Genomic DNA, 19,105 nt, shown 5'->3' on the forward strand with positions numbered 1-19,105 from the left:
TGCTGTAAAAGAAACCACAGATCATAGCAGGAGTCTCATGGTCAGAGGGAGTAATTTGTTTCAGTTCATCTCCTCACATGACCTGGCTTCTCCTCACACAGACTTGGAACTATTTTAAGATTTTGTCAAGCTTAGCTGGTACACAGCACCTTGCAGGCTGTCAAGATACTACTTAACAGTTCAGACCACAGGAGACTTCTTCCACACGTGCATTTGGTGATGCGTTCAGGTTTGCTAATTAAGATTTCTAAAAAAAGACTTGATGTAATTATGAAAAATGTACAGCATTCTTTGAAGGAGAGTTTTACTCCTTATAAACTATTTGTATTTGGATTGTGTTATACAAAGAAATGGGTAGTTCCTTGTTTTACAGATGTGTGAATGGCAAGTAAATTTCTTTTATTTCATTTTGTTTTTATATAGATATGAGTTTTATTATTTCAACACCTGTAGTCCCTCAAAATTTCAGTTTTTTACCTTTGAGCCAATAGATTTTAGTCCTGATTTTTTTTCACAGAGCAAAATTAGACTTCTGAAGTATTGAGCCCATCAAGTAATTTTGTACAGATTAAAGATGGCAACATATGGGTCTTTGTCCCTTTGCTCTAATCTCTTGATCTTCATTAACAAAATTATTTCTGTTACAAGCATATGACACTTATTTAAATGTCCTCTTTTTTTTAAAGTGAGAGACGTAGTGCTTTATAGATAGCTAATTGCAAAGAGGTAGAGGGGGTTTTTGGGTAGATATTCCATGACAAGTACATATGCAAGCATTCAGATATTTACTATAAAGTGAAAAATCACATGGAAGAGGAAATGTAACTTTGTGAAAATTTGAGTCCTGAAATTAAAAACTGAATGAGTTGTTGAATTAACAAGAATAGCTGATGTCATATTTGATGAATTCAGACTTCATAGGTTAAATAAATTAATTTCTACTTAAAAGAATTTAATACACTTTTTCCTGCAGTAAATACATATTTTGCTTTTGCCCCATACAGCTCAACAGTAGCATTATGGTTTGGGGTTTTTTTAAAAAAATGTAGAATATGTTTTATACGGGATCTTTTATTATAAATACTATAAAACTCTGGCACTCGGCTATCAGAACACAAATATTTTTACCTCACTTTGAATTTTTAATACTGAAGAATGTTTGCTCTGGAACATACACCATTTTAAAAGACAATTGTAAAGCAAAAAATATATAGTATGTTTTCCACCACCACATTAATGGTATTTTACTGCTTGCTTTAAGCGGATTTTGGAGTATCAGCTAAAAACACCAGAACAATACAAAGAAGAGACTCCTTTATTGGCACACCATATTGGTAAGTGCACTCTTTTCTTGACTTTTTTGTATGAACTAGTATCTTAATGTTACTTTTAATTTGATACTAGAAGCTTGATAGATACTGTGTAAACATACTGATGGTGCAATGTGCTTTAGCAATGCTTCAGTGAATGTCTGTGTTTAGAACTGTTCTCAGAACAGATCAAAATGCATTTTCTCATCTGGAACTTTGTTGTTCTTTGCAGGATGGCTCCAGAAGTAGTGATGTGTGAGACCTCTAAAGACAGACCGTATGATTACAAGGCTGATATCTGGTCTCTTGGCATTACTTTAATAGAAATGGCTCAGATAGAGCCACCTCATCATGAACTAAATCCCATGCGAGTGCTGCTGAAAATCGCAAAATCTGATCCGCCAACATTGGCACAGCCTTCAAAGTGGTTTGTATTTTACTGACAGCTTTCCCACCCCCATGTAAGGCATTCCAAGTCATTTGTTTGCTAAATTTGATGAGCACAGCCCTGTGGAACTTTGTGGTGTAGTTTTAGGCATTGAGGCAGGCCCATACAATCCCAATATATGTTTGTACATGTGTGTATACATCTTCTGACACAATTTGAACTTTTTTTTGGTCATAGTTCTGTATAGAAGCTTTTATACAGAAGTATTTTACAGGCTTTGCCTTAAAATGTATGTGAAATAGCTTTTTTACAAATGTAGTAGGAGATCTGAAGGCCATCTCAAAAAGATTGAGTGAAAGGAAACTAAAGTATTTTTATACTAAGAAAGTATTTTTAAAAGCCATTATCTATTTGGTCAATTTAATATCTTCACAAGATTCAGTTAATGATATAGCAGATCAGGTGTTAATAATCCAGAGCAAAAAGTAAATTCTTTTGATAATGGACAAACCTTGTAAAGATTGTCTTTGTGCTGAATTGGTCTTGGCATTTCTTGGTATTCCCTTTGTGTTTTCCTGAGTCAATAGCAGGACTTGGAGTTTCAGTGTAGATTCATGTGAACCTAAATAATATTTCAGTTTATATGCTAGTCTGATGTTAAGATAGAAGAACAACCACTGCCTGTTTGTTTGTTGTGTAGGTCATCAGATTTTAAAGATTTTCTGAAGAAATGTTTGGAAAAGAATGTAGATGCAAGGTGGAGTGCAACTCAGCTTTTACAGGTAGGAAGAGTTAATTGTTCAGAACTGTTGTTTAAAGGCAAGCATAGTTTGTATTTTTTTTTTTAAGTAGAGTGGTATTATAATAACTGCTTAAATATTTTCAAATAAGGTATTTGTCCACAATCCGTTTATAAAATTTGGTAAAATTTTGGTAAAATTTGATTGCATGATACCAAGCACAGGTGAGATTGTTAGTTATATTACAGCAAAATATGTTCAACTAATTGCTTTGTGTAAGTAACTATACTTTGATACTTACAATGGTGAAGGAGTTGTTTAGGTCTGTGGCCAGTTGCTGACAGGTGTTTTAAAAGCTTTAGTGCTCAGCCCTCCTCTGTAATGCTGTCACTGCAGAACAGCTGAACAGGAATAGATGTGACCAGGTACATTTGATTGTGTTTTACGTCAGCACCCATTTGCTTTATCCACAATCCATCTGGCATGTGCTGAATAGATTTAAGTAGCAGGGCCAAGCAGAGAAAGAAGATTCAGACAGTAGGAGAAGAACAGGTAGCTGCTTGTTCCTAAAGAAAAAGGTAGAATTCTAGTTCACGTTAAGGAAAGTTGTAGTGGAGACAAAGCACTGTTTTTCCTGGAAATATATTTTCTAGATAAAGTTTCTCAAGAAGTAATTTAACTGTGGAACTGAAATGAAACCTAATTCCAAGAAAAATAACCTTTTTAAAAATATTTCTACTTCTGTTCTTTGGATCGTGAAAAAGGTCAGTATAAATGTATCATTTGTATTTTTAGCAAGTTTGTTAGACTACTTATACAGTATATTTGAATACAAATGTTTTGTTTTAAGACTTCTGCAGAAATAACACATTGGAACACTTATGTTAATTGTGACTCTTCAAATGTGAGGCAACCAAAGTAACACGTCTCTGAAGTTAATATTTCTTTCAGATTATGATTTTCCCACTGTATACTATGAAGCCACCACTTAAAATTGTGCTTATTTTTTTTGTTTTCACAAGCATCCATTTGTTACTGTTACTTCAAATAAACCAATAAGAGAATTGATTGCAGAAGCTAAGGCTGAAGTTACAGAAGAAGTTGAAGATGGTAAAGATGAGGATGAAGAAGAAGAAACAGAAAATTCTCTGGTTAGTTTAAAATTTACTTTTTTCAATATGCCATCACAAATTTCCCATGGAGAATTCAGTTTCAGGTGTATTAGCCCAACCTTGACATCAGATCTTCTAGGAGTAACATCATAAGCATACTCTAAACTTATTACAAAATAGGTAGCCAACAATTTCAAAATTAGCATGTTTGAACTCCTTAAAAACTACTGATAAAGAATAGCTAATAAAGACAAACATCTTAAATTTTTTACATGTATATGTGATATTTAAAAAATGGAATACTGATTTTTATGTAAATGGTTTTAAGTCATAATGATTGGGTGAATGAGGAAATGTGTGTTTGTATTTCGTAAAGTGTTTAAAAGATTAAGAAAAGTATTTGACTATTATGCTGGAAACTAAATTTGTGATTTTACAGTGTGACTATCAAAGAATAGGAAAAACCACATATTTTATAATGAATGTAGTTCTAAAGATGCTTTAAGAATCTTAGAGTGTGAGTATGGTTGCTGAGAGGGAAAGCTGTGATGTCCAGGGAGGGGGTGCAGGTTGGAAAGTGCCCAGGCTGTGTGCTCCCTGTGCCTCCCAGAGCTGCTGTTCCTGCACTGCTGGAGAAGCCAAGAACTCAAGCAGGTGCCTCCATTCCCCCCTCACCCATCTGCACGTTCCTCACTGCCCCTGGGCTTCTCACTGCATTTCCCAGTCCATCCACAGGCTCCAAACGTGCATCCCCAGCAGCTCCCCTCCCATGGATGAGCTGCCAAGCCATCCACCCAGGAGGGCTGGAGTAAAGTCCACCCTGGGACTCAGTCAAGTGTCTCACAAGTGGCATTGTAGCAAAGTGTGAGGTAGAGCCCTTCACGGTATTTCCTTGGGGTAGTGTTAAACACTCCTGGGAGATCAACACTAAACTCCTTGAGCAGTTACACAAATAAATATCTTAAATGCAGTTTTGACTTAAAACAGAAAAGTCTGTATGCTTGGGAAGTACTTAAGGTAGGAACTGCACAATCAAACCTGTGCTTGCTGCAACAGCTAACCTAGGATGCTCCCTATGGCAAATCAAAAGCCTGATTACAGGCTTTTTTTTTTTTTTTTTCACAGGCTGATTACCCTGCAAATTACAGGGTTCTAGCAGTAGATACAGACAGACAGATATCACAGTCACTTTGAAGAGTGAAAGGGCAATTGTGGTTAAAATGATGCTTTATTACTATATTCTTTTGGATGTTTCTATGGAATCTGATAACATTTATTCATATTCTGGCAGTGGCAGTTTCTACAGTGAGGTAACTGTTTCTGTTCTAGTTCTCTACTGCCACTTAATCAGATCTGCTAGAGGTTTCACCATTTTAATGGGGTTTCAACATTATTAAAACCAGATGAAAAGTTTTCAGGCATTCTTAGCCAAGAACACAAAGTAAAGCAGAAGAAGAACTTAATACTGCATTTTATCAGTGCTGTGCTAACTAAAGCTACAGTTTCTTCCTTGCCCAGCTGGCACAAAGTTAAGTCTTTCAAATCCAGCTGTAGCTGAGACTGTTGAGGAGCTGAACTGATTAAAAAAAAAAGAGATGTGAAAAGAAAAAGAGCCTTGAAGAGTAGCTGATGACCACAATCCCTCTCCCTTGATTACAGGGAATCTTTCTGTTCAGAGCCTGTCTGCAGTTCATGTGCTTGTTCTGTGATAGTCCAAGGGAAGGACTCTGAGGTTATCAAATTCATATAACTGCATGTGAATACAATATTGATCTCTGTTTACATATTCTTCCTTAAAACTGTGCTTTGATTTAAGTTACAAAATCAAAATAATTGAATGTTTTTCTTGCTTTAATTTTTTAGCAGTTACCTGCAGAGAAACGTGCATCCTCTGACCTTAGTATTGCCAGCTCTGAAGAGGATAAACTTTCACAGAATGCTTCTGTCCTGGAATCTCTCTCTGAGAAAACAGAAAGTAATGCAATTGAGGACAAAACAACTGGAGATGAATCTGAGGACATTAAATTTAGGAAAACAGCTGAGAACATACATGATGCTCCCGTTAGTGTAGTGAAAGTGCAGAACGGTTCTTTGCCAACTGGTGAAGATGAACAAGGCAAAATGGTGCCAGCAGAAAAGAATACAGAGAGCCTGGAAAAAGTGCTTGAGGATATAGAACCCCATAAAGGAGGTAAAGAACTTGATGTGGAAATAAAGAATGAACCTAACTTAGAGAAAGAAAATTCCATGGCAGATGAACAGATAGAAGATGACAAACTGAAAGTAGTACCTGTAACTGTAACTGAAGATAGGGTAGAAACTGAAGAAGGCATTTCTAAGGAAACTGGTGAAAAAGAAGAGGATAAGAGAATGGATCTCTTGGATGGTGAGGAAGAAAAAGTCCCTGCAGAAAATAGAGATAAGGAGCAAAAGGAAGATAAAGGTGAAGCTCAGAAAGAGGCAGTAATAGATACCACTGCAGACGCTCTGCCTAATGCTACAGTTAAAGTGTCTGATGAAGAAAAGGAACTAATAAAGCATGGAACTGACAACATTAAAGAGATAGGTGCTATTGCTGAAACACCCATCAGTGATGGGGATAAAATACCTGAGGTGGAGGATAAGCCAGTGGAAAGTCAGGCTAAGCAGGTCCATGAGATTATCAGCTCTGAAGAAACTCTACCAGAAAGCCAAGATACAGTGATCGAGGTAGACAAGAAACTGGCAGAAAGTGAAAATGAGGGTGTCAGTATTATAAACAGCACAGAGGAAACAACAATCAAAGACTCTGGAAAAGATATTGTAGACCAGAAGGCATTACAGACTAAACCTGAGGATATTCCTGATAAACTGGTGGATAAACTGACTGATATGGACCAAAATTCAGGAGAGCATGGACCTGAGAATATAGAGGAAAACAACATCCAGGTAGACAAAGAACATCCGGCCGTTACCTCAGATGAAATAATGAAGAATAAACTTCAAGATGCTGTCAGTGAACAAGCTGATGACTCTGAAGTCACTCCAGTCCCCAGTATTAGTATTAGCACTGAAGAAAATGAGAAGGTCAAAACAGATAATCAAGGCAATACTGAGACTTTGCAGCAACTGGAATCGGAGAATTTGAAGGAAAATGATGCGGATTCAGGCACTGGGTCTACAGCTGATAACAGCAGCATTGATTTGAACTTGTCCATTTCTAGTTTCCTTAGTAAAAACAAAGAGACAGGATCAATATCTTTACAGGTAAGTGTAAGCATATATTTTTTAATATAAAATCTCATGTGAGTGTAACCCTGAAATTATCTCCAAGTGTTACCTTTACTACAAAATAAAATATTGAGGGAGAAACCAGTATGACACATATACAAAGCTTTGTAGAAACCAAAGTATTCTAAATTGCACCATACAACAATGTCTGGATTATGTGCAGTTATTAGTATTATGGCTAATTAGTTAAGTGCTGTATTGCATAATAATATAGCCCATAAAAGGAAGTGTAGTAATACTAAAAATGAAGATTTGTGAAGGTTGTAGGTCAGAGCTGATACTCAAGAAGGCCAGCTAAATGCACAGAATTCTTGTGCATTTTTCCAAGGGAAAAATCTCATGGAACATCTGATCTTATACTGAATTCCTATTGCTTCCATCTTCTGTCTCTCTGTTTGGATTTGGGACACCTAAGGCAGACATTCTGCTGGATTTGTTTATTCCAGTCAGTGTTCCTGTGGTTGTACTTTGTCCATGCAGTTATGTCACTATGAATGAGTTTACTTGGAGGAAGCAAATTCCAGACTATGAACTTTATTTGTAGTCTTTGTATTAAAATGAATATAGCCATATCAGGGTATTAACTGTGTAATGTGGGCTTGAGTGGAGGAAAAACAAAGCTAGAAAAACAACCAAACAAAAAAATCATAGATTGGCATAGCTGTGCTAAACACGAGGGTATTTGCAGTTGCCCTGACACAATGGAGATGGTGCAGTTTCAGCTGGGGTCCCTCTCGTCTTGCAATGAAACAGCAGCAGCTCTGACAACTGAGACTTCTCCAGTTGCCAGCAAATCGTTATATGGTTTTTAGCTAATATGTATCAATAAAAAAATAAACTCACTTGTTTTATGTCCAAAGCAGGAGGAAGTAGGTGAGTAAATTGTTACCCTGTTTCAGAATTAAATACCTGTTGACGTCTGGGGAAATCATGGGCAAAAGCAAACAGTAAATGTAGCTGTCTTCAGCTCTTGAAAATAAAACTTCATCAGTTCTCTTCAGAATTTCTGGCTTAATTTTTTTTCTTCTGGTACTTTGGATAATCAATAATTGCAGTTTTCCTTTCCTTACTAGAAGGTTTCCATTTATTGGAATTTTTCAAATTCTCACTTGATTAGTGAGGCACCTGGTAAATGAGAAGGACTCTTACTGTATAGAAGACATTCCCAGATATATTTGATATAATTCAACATTAAGAAAAAGGAGGAAAAAAGAATATAACCTAAATAAATACGTAACAACTTACCAATGCTTAATTTAGGAAACGAGAAGGCAGAAGAAAACATTAAAGAAAACTCGGAAGTTTGTTGTTGATGGAGTAGAAGTGAGTGTGACCACATCAAAAATAGTTACTGAAAATGATTCAAAAAGTGAAGAAATGCGATTTTTACGGTAAGTGTTTCTAAAAGTAAAATTTTCAGGAGGTTTTTTTTTTCTTTTAATAAAACAAGGTGGCTAATGTTCTTATTTCAGTTATATTTGGGGATTAATTAATTTTTTTTTTTAGTAGACGTGAATGTAAAGTGTTTTTTAATAAGACAATCAGTTCAAAATTAGTTTTACTGGGCTCAAGTTGTCAATGGTCCTTTTTGGCTTTTGTTATTTTCCACTTCTTTTGTTTTCCCATCAGTATTAATTGTTCTTTGTCATTATTAGACGTCAAGAGCTCAGAGAGCTGAGACTTCTTCAGAAAGAGGAGCAGAGAGCTCAACAGCAGCTCAGCAATAAGCTTCTGCAGCAGCGAGAGCAGATGTACAGACGTTTTGAACAGGAAATGACAGTGAGTTTCTGCATTTTGCTGCTCTTAAAATATGGCATCTTGATGGAGTAGGCAGAATAGTGCTAACAGCACTCAGGTGTTTCCTGCCATGGTGGCTCTAGCTTAGCCTTCATTCTTAAATAAAAGGCAATATTTGCCATTGTGGGGTGCCCAGCTTGTGCTGGGGTTTGCCTGCCACAACAGTCCATCAAGGCCTTTCCCTGCTGTGCTACAGCACTTCACTTAACAGGACTTAGCTTTCTAAAAAAAGGTGTCAAATAATTTTTACAGAGTAAAAAGCGACAGTATGATCAAGAGATAGAGAACTTGGAAAAGCAGCAGAAGCAGACGATCGAGCGCCTGGAGCAGGAGCACACAAATCGCTTACGGGATGAAGCAAAGCGCATCAAAGCTGAGCAGGAGAAGGAGTTGTCCAAATTCCAGAATGTGCTGAAAAACAAAAAAAAAGAGGTAAGAGACAATGCTGATATAGAAAATAAGGAGAATGGGCATAGCAAACAGTTGAGATTAGGTCTCCCAGAAGCCTTGTCAAACCTGTGCTGTACTGAGGTTTAGAAGTGTCACTACCAGTCAGAATTGTTTTTCTTGTTTAGCTGCCTAAAGTGAAATAGAAACAGCTGACAGGTGTTGATTTAATCTAGAAAAGATCATCAAGTTAGAAGATTTTGTTTTTCACAGAATATCTAATAAAATAATTCCTCTCAAATACTAAATCAAGAAAAAGTATTTTCATAAAGATTATGAAAAAAACCCACAGCTATAATTAGTTAGTAAATACTTAACAGATTGGAATTTTGAAGACAATTAATTTCAGTTTTGTTTTGTTCTTGTTAATTTGTTAGATTTCTTTAATTGAATATGTGCTGTAATTGTTTAGAATTTCTTTATATGAAGTGATAGCAATTATATGAATTTGGTTTGTTAGCTTAAAAAGGAAAGCCAAGAGAGAGAGGTCTGGATAACCTAAAATCTTTTACAGTTAATTTCATCAATATCATACAGTTTAGGCAAAAAGACTGACACTGACAACTGGTGCAATTAATTTACTTGCATTGGATTAAGAAAAGGTGATATGTTTCCATATGGATTTTGCATCTTAAAAGCTATTTTATTTCATTTTTGGTTCAATTGCGTAGTGCCCATTTGTATATAAATGTCTCTGGTGTTTGCTCTGATAGTTACTAGACTCAGATTTCTTTAGAAAGCTGAACTGTCAATGCTTTTGCATAGAATGATCCTGTAGCACAGAATTACATTGATAAATAAGTTGTATTCAGTTTGAACTGTATGCCCATATGTAAATAACAATTTTTCTTCTTTTGCGGTACCTCTTGCATTTTGAGTCTCTCTCTGTTCACTGGTGATTGGGTCCTACGTGGGAAATTGGGAGAATTTTACATATTGCTCTGAGCTAAAAGCAGTTCTTTCATGGACACAGGAATAGCATGTGGTGATTTGGACTCTGTTTTCTGATGATGCTTCCACTATTAAACAAACAGGCATTTGTCTCTGGGTGCATAGTTTTGTGTTTAAAGCTTAAAAAGGCGATGCACAGGTTAAAGGAAAATGCAGCTGCTGCTCTAAAGCTATCCATGTTATATTGGAGTGTACAATGCTACATTTTTGTAATTGTGAACAAGAAAACTCATCAGCAAATTAACAGATTAATAGTCAGTTGATTTAGCCAGGTTATATTTAGAATCTTTCTGCTAATCTTGTCTAACTCACCGTGTACTGAAACACGTTCCATCCCAGCATACGTGTCACAAAAAGTTTATTGAAAACACCCTTATTTATTGGTGGGTTTTGCTTTAAATTCTTCAGGACCAAACACTACAAAATAATGTTTTGTTTGCTTGTATGATTATTTTGAGACACCAGTTGTGTAGATGTCATTTATGGTCAGAGACACTAATAATGACATCTTGTAAATTCAAGTTAGAGACAGTGTCAGAAATAGCTGGTTTTCAATGGAAGTTATTTTAAGCTTCCAACCGTTTTTCACAGCTTTGTGTGAAGTAACATACTCTGTAGTCCTTTTGCCGTAGTGATTCAAGAAAATACCACTTTTGCAGGTGGTGGTTTTCTTAACTATTGACTCTTCTGGCAGCTGCATGGAAGCACAAGTGAGGCACTGCCATTTCTGAGGGCACCGGGCAGCATTTGCATGCAAAAAGCAATGGCACATCCCTCCTCTCTGCACTGCTGGCATGCATAAAGCACCTATTGTTCTTTCTCTTTTCATTAAGCTCTTTCACTAAACTAACATCCCTGCCACTGAAGTAATGCATGCTTCCCACTATCTTTAGTGCTTGACCTGCATGTCCCTATGTTCACAGTAGTGCTTGCTGTGGAGACAAAGTGTTCTTTTTGCCACCTTCTGCATGCTTATATACACTGTAGGTTTTATGTGAAGTGGAGAAAGCACCAAAAGAGCTGAGAAAAGAGCTCATGAAACGCAAGAAAGAGGAGCTTGCACAAAGCCAGCATGCTCAGGTAACAACGGCAGCTTCAAGCTACTAAAATACAAAAGGCAGCAGTATTCACACAGCTTGATGGTTTCACTTCTTGTTGTTGTTGAGTGAATATGGAACTTAACTCAAACTAACCCTACAAACTGCTCTCTTTCTTCAAGTACTCCCATGTCACATCTTTGACTTAAATGGGTAGAAATGTAAGAGCAGCGGTTGCCAGGTTTGTACTGTCAAGTGTAGGATTTTGTGTGCTCTACTGAAAAAGAATGGTATTTTTCTACAGCAAGTTTATTTACACTATTCTTATGAGTGGTAAGTACTCCATGGGTCCTTCAGTTTTTAAAGGTTATAGTGAGGAGAAAGTTTTGAACTACACAAGTGCAGAGGAGGAAAATTTATCTAATATGAAAGCATGAGACATCTTGTTTATAGGAGCAGAACAGATTAGGTAGAATGTTATTTAAATGTCAAAGTGTAGGTGTATAGTAACTTTACAAAACATCATCTGTGATTTTATGTCTTCAGACTTGCTGCTTTTCTATGACCTAGCTAGAAAGAGGGCTAGTATTTTAGAAAAATACTGGCTTTGTGATGGCCACAGCTTGTACATTGTGAATTTGAAACACAGCACATCAGGTTTGGATTGAGTAACCTAAAGATTAAAAGTTTTTGTGAGTGACCTAGTAGAAAATAATAGCAACTTTATTCTGTGTTTAATTTAAGAGGAGATTTCTCAGGATAGAAGGTGATTGAGTTGCAGCACTTCCCCCATACCAAAGATACCTGTCTTTAAACTTTTTAAGTTTGAAATTAAAAATCTTAATTTTTCATAGTGTTTGTAGAGACGTGGTTAATTTCCTTTGCTGCTTTCAATTCATTGAAGAGAGATGAAAGAAGATTTTAAATGTGAAATATCCTTACTTGGAATGACAAGTACTAAACAAGGTGCAGCTCTTTCGTTTTAGAATATCTAGAACTTCCATCAGCATCTACCTGCGTGATTAGCCTTGACATTTCAAATGTTTATTACTAATGTACTGCAGATCTCATTTCTTCCCTTTTTTAAGAATAGAAATACATTTCACTATATTGTGACACAGAATTACATTGTGTCCCACAGGGTGTTGCTCAGGTTATGATTCAGTCTTTTCAGTTGTCTTCATGTACGCTTTTCAACGCACAAATGCAGGATGTAAGTCTTAAAATGCAACACAGTGCAAGTTTATCTTCCTAATTTTTCAGATGTGTGTTTTCTCTTCTTTTGTTCATATGTGCTGATCAATGTCACTGCTGTCTCCAAACTGATTAGCACCAATTTAGGTAATAGCGCACTATCCATTGTCAAAAGTTCCAAAAAATAGTAGTAGTTACTCAGTCTGAGCAAAACACTGAGAGTTCACACATGCAACATGATATTTGTTCAGCACATGTGAGAAACATTGTGTGATTTGTATGCTGTGTGTGCCGTGAAACCATGTATTTTAAAGATGTCCGAGTTTATTTTAAGATACGTACTGGGCATAACCAAGTGGTACTTTGAAAAAGGTTGGCTGCCTGGAACTGTCTGCCTTTAAACCACCCAACACATTCTTCAGTAAAGTCAGTGACATTTATTTTATGTGATACTTGAGTAGCTGTGAGAAGTGGAAAGGCCACTGTGTTTCCTGAGATTGCCTAGTTTATCTTACAGCACTAGCAGGTATAAAACTTCATAAGACTTACTCTGTAGAGAGCAGCAATGATATTTAAATGATTAAATGTGTAAAGCTCAAGCATAATCACTTTTTGACCATGACTACTCTAGAACAGCTTTCCCCCACTCCCTCCAAATCAAAAATCTCCCAGCAGATTAAACATAGTGTTAATTATGTGTCTGCACCCTCAGAATATTCAACTTGTAGTAGTCTTTTTAACCTTTTCAGGTATAAAGGGAAAAAACAGGATTTTTTTGTCCCTCTATAAATTCGGTTAGGTGTGTCTGACTTAATTTAGAGACATCACCTTCCAGTTCTTTTTGTACCCTGAGGTCTGTTACTGTCAGCTTAATTCACCTCTGGTTTTATGTTACCTGTCTCAGTGTAACTGCTGTCCACTATGAGACATGAAAGCCTCATCTATGAATAACTTTATGTGAAGATGAAAACCAGGATTTTTATGGTCAAAATATAAAGTACTTTTAATGAACATTTAATTCCATTTGTTATGGACTTGAGCAGCCCACCTTGGCTCTGATAAGACCATGGCCATTGTCCTTTCTTTTGCCCTTGATGTCATGCTAGAAGCATCTGATTCAATTTCTTGTTTTAAGGCAGGTGTGAGTGTGTGTGTGTGTGTGTGTGTGTATGTGCATGCTTGCATGCTCATACCTGTGGTTTTTAATAGTTGCAAAGAAGAAAGGCAGCAGTAGGTCTTGGGGCATGGGAGGGGGGACTCAATGCTGTCTGCTTTTCATAATGGGATGTAACAGTGATAGCCTGGATAATGGGAAAGATGCAGGTGATAAATCCCTTTGTCAGGAGCCAGCTCAGCTCAGGTGTGAGCAGGTTATGGCTCTGCAGAACCATGGGGTGTCTATGCAGTGGTCCTGCAGAACTCCCAGCTTCAACAGCCCTGCCCTAAGGACAAGATGAACCACACAGATCTGAAACCCAGCTGTATAAATAAATAGGCCTTAGTTAATCACCCAAAGCGGAATAACCATACATACCTTTATTTTCTTACATACATGAATAATTAACCCTTTTTAGAATGAGATCAACTTCATATTGAGTATTGTCTTTGCTATCTTTGAATCTGCAACTTGTTCTGAGGTGAGACAAGAGATGGAATGAGTTGCAGATAACTGGCTAGATTGTTACCTTTGGTCTTATTTCTGAAGGTATTATTTAAACATGAATATGCTCTTACCTACTCAGTACACAAAAAATACAAAAGATGGATAATTTGACAGCCAAGGCATGCTAGCTCAAATTTCATAGATGTATTTGTTTTCATATATAGCTAATGCTGAGAGAACTGGGAGTTTCAATAACATGTAATGTGGTTAGAAGAACTCAAATTAATTTACTTCTATTGGTTTTTACCAGGAGCAGGAGTTTGTGCAGAAGCAGCAACAAGAACTGGATGCATCTCTGAAGAAAATAATTCAGCAGCAGAAGACAGAACTGGCCACCATCGAACGAGATTGCCTCAACAACAAACAGCAGCTCATGAGAGGTACCCAGCACCAGGCTCTCCCTTCAAAACAGGCACTGGTGTTCAGTAAAGCAATGGTCTTTCTTCACTTTATGGAATCAAAAACCTTCATTACTAATCTAGAACTGTAACAAAAACATTTGGTATGAAACAGCATTGTTTTTAAAATGCATTTTTAAGCCACTCCTGAATATAGACCAGGTGGCTGGGAAGTATGGGATGGGATTGCAATTCCTGAACCAACCTTTCTCTTTTTTCCAGCTCGTGAAGCTGCATTCTGGGAGCTGGAGGAGCGGCACCTACAGGAGAAACACCAGCTCCTCAAGCAGCAGCTCAAGGATCAGTACTTCATGCAGAGGCACCAGCTGCTTAAGAGGCATGAAAAAGTTAGTGTTGACTTTGGCACTTTCTCTTGTGCATTATAATATCCATTTTTTTAATCAAGTAATCTTAGGATTGCTCCTGGTGCTGTATGTTTGCACAGGCAAGACCCAGACAAGTATTTTGAAGATGTTATGTGCCCTATTGAAATTTTAAAAAAATCTTACTCACCTTACTTGAATACCGTAGTAATATATAGAAGTATAAATTATTATATTTACCCTTTTGATTCTTAAAAAGAAACACCAACTGACCACAACATCAGTCTTTTACTATAAAAAATACCAAATTCTGCTTATCCAGCAAAACCGATTTTGATTTGTGTTTAAACAAATCTGTTCAGAAGTAAATAATCCTGGAATTAAATGAGCAGAATGTACTGGATTAACTTCTGGGCAAGTAGCTGACAACTGTCCCTTTATAGCTAAATCCTTATTTTCTACAAGGCATTTTGGTTTTAATAGAATACCTGAAAGCAAATAGTTCAATTTCTGAAAATGTAAACCAGTAGGTAGGTGTTTGAGGATTTCTTGGGGATCAAGGCATGAGCAGCCTTCACTGAAGGCTTGTTCTGTCCACTCTGGTTTATACCATGTGGGCTGTTGCTTTCCCCAGCTTTTTTCAGCAAACTGCCCATCCATAGCTGTAGCTCAGAAGTTCTGTTAAACAAAAAGGAGTTTTTCCTTTTGAATAACAGTCTTTGTAAAAGGCAGTGCAGGAGTTGAGTAAGCACTGGTAAAACATATGTGTATTTGCATTTATTAGGGAATTTTCTTTGGGTTGGGCAAGATCCAGAGCTCTCTAGAAGCAGCCTCTCCTCCCTGCTGTCACTCTAGGGGCTGGGAATGGTTTCTGCTGGGAGGCACTGACTCACACCAGGGACTTATTAATGAAAAGAGATGCACACTGCATAACATCACAGCTAACACATGGTTAACATTTCAGGAAACAGAACAAATGCAGAGGTATAATCAACGCCTTATAGAGGAGTTAAAGAACAAGCAAACTCAGGAAAGAGCCAGACTGCCTAAAATCCAGCGAAGTGAAGCAAAGACTAGGATGGCCATGTTTAAGAAAAGTTTAAGAATCAATTCATTTGCCTCTCCAGACCAAGATCGTGAAAAAATTAAGCAGGTAATGAATAAATTATTATTTAATAGTTTTAATGTAAATGCTGAATGTGATGTAAATGTGAGGATGGAATAGAGTGCACTCTCCTGAGTTCTCAGATGGTACCAGACCGGGTTGATGCACTGGATGGGGGCAGAGGAAATCATCCTTCCCTGCTGCTCTTCTGAAGTGCTGGGTCCAGTCCTGGGCTTCCCAGTACAAGTCAGACACGGATTTATTGGAGCGAGTCGTGCAAAGGGCCTTGAAGATGGCTGAGAGACTCAAGTGTCTTGTGACACGAGGAGTCACCTGGGGTACCTGGGCTGCTTCAGCCTGGAGGAGAATAGGCTCAGGAGAGTTTTATCCATGTGTATATGTACCCGACAGAGGGAGCAAAGAAGGTGGAGCCAGACTTTTTTCAGTGGTGCCCAGTGGATATAGAAAATCCAACTTCAACATGAGAAAACATTTCTGTAGTGGGAAGATGGTCAAACACTGGTGCAGGCTGTCCAGAGAGCTTGTAGAGATGCTCAGAGCCCAACAGGACACAGGCCTGTGCCCTCCTCCTGGTGAACCTGCTTTGAGTAGGGAGGTTGATCTTTGCAGGTCCCTTCCAACCTCAGCTGTTCTGTGATTCTGTGAAACATTTTTAAGGATGCTTGATTTTTGTGAGTTTTTGAACTAAAGCTGTAGGTATTCCCTCATTCTTTAAAAAGGAATGCTGTGCAGAGGTTGAGAGGTTTGCTTTCTAATGCACTACAGTCACAAATCATGGTTTTATATGGTGAGCACTGGAAGGATGAAAAATGTGGAAAATATGGTCTCCTGTAGCTGTTTAACACTAGCCTAAACCAATGCTTGCAGCTGCACTGCTGTGTCACAGCTGCAGAGGGAGGTAATTTCAGGAATCTGGAAGTGAAATGTGCTGCATTTTAAGGAAAAATCAGAGTGCAGACAGAGAAATGGAATTAAAACTGTAGGGAACTTCCTTTGTAAGAATTTAAAAAGGAAAAAATAGAGAAAATTGCTACTTAAATCTTCTAGAACTGTTCTTATCATTATGTGTTCATTCTGTTAGATACAGTTATTTGACTAATGCAAACTGTTTTATTCAGAGGCACAATATAAATAATCTCTTATTTTTAATTTTAGTTTGCTATTCAAGAAGAAAAGAGGCAGAAGAATGAGAGACTGGCGCAGCATCAAAAACACGAAAACCAAATGCGGGACCTTCAGTTGCAGTGTGAAGCAAACATCAGGGAACTGCATCAGTTACAGGTTAAAAATAGATGATATGAAATAACCATTCAGTGAGAAGACTTAAGTTAATACAAGATGCAGGCAAAGCAGAAACACCTTTCCTTAATTTTTACTGTATAGTTTTTTCAACTTTGTTTTCAAAGGCCTGCAGTGCACTGCTTTCCAGATTCATATGTTCCCATCAATTAATGAAGAATCATTTTAAATGAAGAAGAGCATGAACCAGAAGCAGACGATCACTTCTGGAATATTTGTCAAGTTCCTGGGGCTATTTTCTGTGGGCAGCATTTCCTTTTAACTTGGTTTTGTTGGAATGTCATTAATCAGAACAGAGGTAGGGAGCACCAGGCATTACTCACTAGTAATTTGCAGCAATACAGGAATGAAGAGATTTTTACCAAGAGCTGCCACTTGCGTGTGAGCTTCTGGAAGGTACTTAGAAGGAATTCTCTTCTTGTGATAAGGAGCTCTGATTTGTCTCTTTTGGTATGCATTTTGTAAAAGTTTCTGCTGGATACCAGAGGCCAGATCTCCTTTTCTGTTAAATCAGCTTTTGCCAGTTTCAGGGACACAAGGCAGTTTTTAAGCATTAAATGATCATCTGCTGATAACCTTTGCTTAGAGGAATCATGCAGTGACCAGTTAAGCTCATGCTACTCTATTCACTTTCTTACATCCTGCAAAAACAGTCTCTGCCTGTGCCACTAATATGCCCCAGTAAATCCCCAAGTACCGTGGGAGCCTTGTGAGAGTTTCAGCTCCAGTAAAGTAGGGCAGATTAGGGCTGCTCTGAGCTTCACAAGGAAAACTGGCTCTTTGCTGCGCTCAAGTCTAACCAAGTGCTTGTTGTTTGTGTTGCTGTGGTTCTGTACTCTGCATCAGACCCATTTGGGACTGGAACCCTAGAAATACAGCCATTGCCAACTGCTCTTAAAAAAGTGCAGGGAATTGAAGCCAAATATTTTATTTTTTTCTTGCCATGCTTCAAAAGTCCTCTGAAAGTGAGGCAGATGCCTAGGTACCTTACTGAGAGAAATGTGAAGCTGAGGTGTGGTTTGAGCCTTTTCATAGGGCAATCCTGAGGCTGCTTCTGCAACCACCTTTGTCTCTTCTCTAAGCTCCATTTGTTTGTCTCAGCTCTTGGCATCAAGAGTTGAAATATTTCCAAAAAACAGCTTCCTTTTTAATGTAATTGGTTTTAAAAAATTATACAGACTGTCTTTAAAAAGCAAAGCAGAAATGCTGCATGACCTTGAAAAGCATCATTAGGCAGTGAAACACAGTTTTGAGTAACACTCTCAGCAGCTGCCTTAATGATACTCAGCAGTGTATTTGGATTTATGAGTGTTTCTTATCTCAATTGGCTCAGATGGAAAGATCAGCTTTTGAAAACACAGCCTTGTAACATACTTTCATCTTGTAATTATTCACGTCACTATTTACACGGAATAAGCTAATTAGAAAGAATTAGGACAACATATGTCACTGTACAAATGTTGAGTTGCCTAATCTGAATTAGTTTTACATAAGGATTATCTTGTTTTAAGAATGAAAAATGCCATCTACTGGTTGAGCATGAGACTCAGAAGCTGAAAGAGCTGGATGAAGAGCACAGCCAAGAACTGAAGGAATGGAGAGAGAAACTGAGACCGAGAAAAAAGGTAAATGGGAGCAGTTAATGAATCAGGAAGTTATCAAGGGTTTGATCTAGAAAATACAGACAGTACAAAAGTATTGCAGAGGAGGACAGTCAAGCTGCTGTACAAAGCTGTTGGAGTTCACTGTCTAATAAAAGATGTTTAAAAAATTGCATAAGCTGAGCAAAGGCAGGTGCACCAAAACAGGTTGGATGTTACCAGTCTCTTTGCAGGGCTCCCACCTGCAGCACGTGTGTACAGGTTTGCATGGAAAACTTAGCTGGAGGTCAATCTGGGGCTAGGATTTTATTTCAGAACCCAGTAGGTTACTACAAAAATTGAGTGATATATAGCAGACATACAGCTTGTGGTGGAGGTTGGTCTTGGGGGATTATTTTATTTTAAATGGGAAGGAGCATAGTAGAGTTTCACACAGTTCAGAGATCGAT

The 19,105-nt window shown here is 37.6% G+C and overlaps 1 protein-coding gene across 6 annotated transcripts in view; it reads left to right on the forward strand.

Annotated features, from left to right (window-relative positions):
• Nucleotides 1–19,105, forward strand: part of SLK (STE20 like kinase) — a 49,375-nt gene that overhangs the window by 25,080 nt on the left and 5,190 nt on the right. For 2 of the 6 annotated variants that reach the window (XM_085583662.1, XM_085583665.1), the window contains 15 exons: nucleotides 1,262–1,334; nucleotides 1,543–1,737; nucleotides 2,399–2,480; nucleotides 3,461–3,589; nucleotides 5,414–6,796; nucleotides 8,081–8,211; nucleotides 8,476–8,599; nucleotides 8,870–9,049; nucleotides 11,003–11,095; nucleotides 12,194–12,265; nucleotides 14,160–14,289; nucleotides 14,530–14,654; nucleotides 15,595–15,783; nucleotides 16,912–17,037; nucleotides 18,567–18,680. In XM_085583662.1, the coding sequence (XP_085439788.1) occupies nucleotides 1,262–1,334; nucleotides 1,543–1,737; nucleotides 2,399–2,480; nucleotides 3,461–3,589; nucleotides 5,414–6,796; nucleotides 8,081–8,211; nucleotides 8,476–8,599; nucleotides 8,870–9,049; nucleotides 11,003–11,095; nucleotides 12,194–12,265; nucleotides 14,160–14,289; nucleotides 14,530–14,654; nucleotides 15,595–15,783; nucleotides 16,912–17,037; nucleotides 18,567–18,680 (3,146 nt within the window). The remainder of the gene's footprint in view (nucleotides 1–1,261; nucleotides 1,335–1,542; nucleotides 1,738–2,398; nucleotides 2,481–3,460; nucleotides 3,590–5,413; nucleotides 6,797–8,080; nucleotides 8,212–8,475; nucleotides 8,600–8,869; nucleotides 9,050–11,002; nucleotides 11,096–12,193; nucleotides 12,266–14,159; nucleotides 14,290–14,529; nucleotides 14,655–15,594; nucleotides 15,784–16,911; nucleotides 17,038–18,566; nucleotides 18,681–19,105) is intronic. The other 4 variants (XM_085583663.1, XM_085583664.1, XM_021536299.4 and 1 more) reach the window with 4 other exon arrangements.

Source organism: Lonchura striata, chromosome 6 (genome assembly GCF_050655825.1).
Source record: "Lonchura striata isolate lonStrDom1 chromosome 6, ASM5065582v1, whole genome shotgun sequence".
NCBI lineage: Eukaryota > Metazoa > Chordata > Aves > Passeriformes > Estrildidae > Lonchura > Lonchura striata.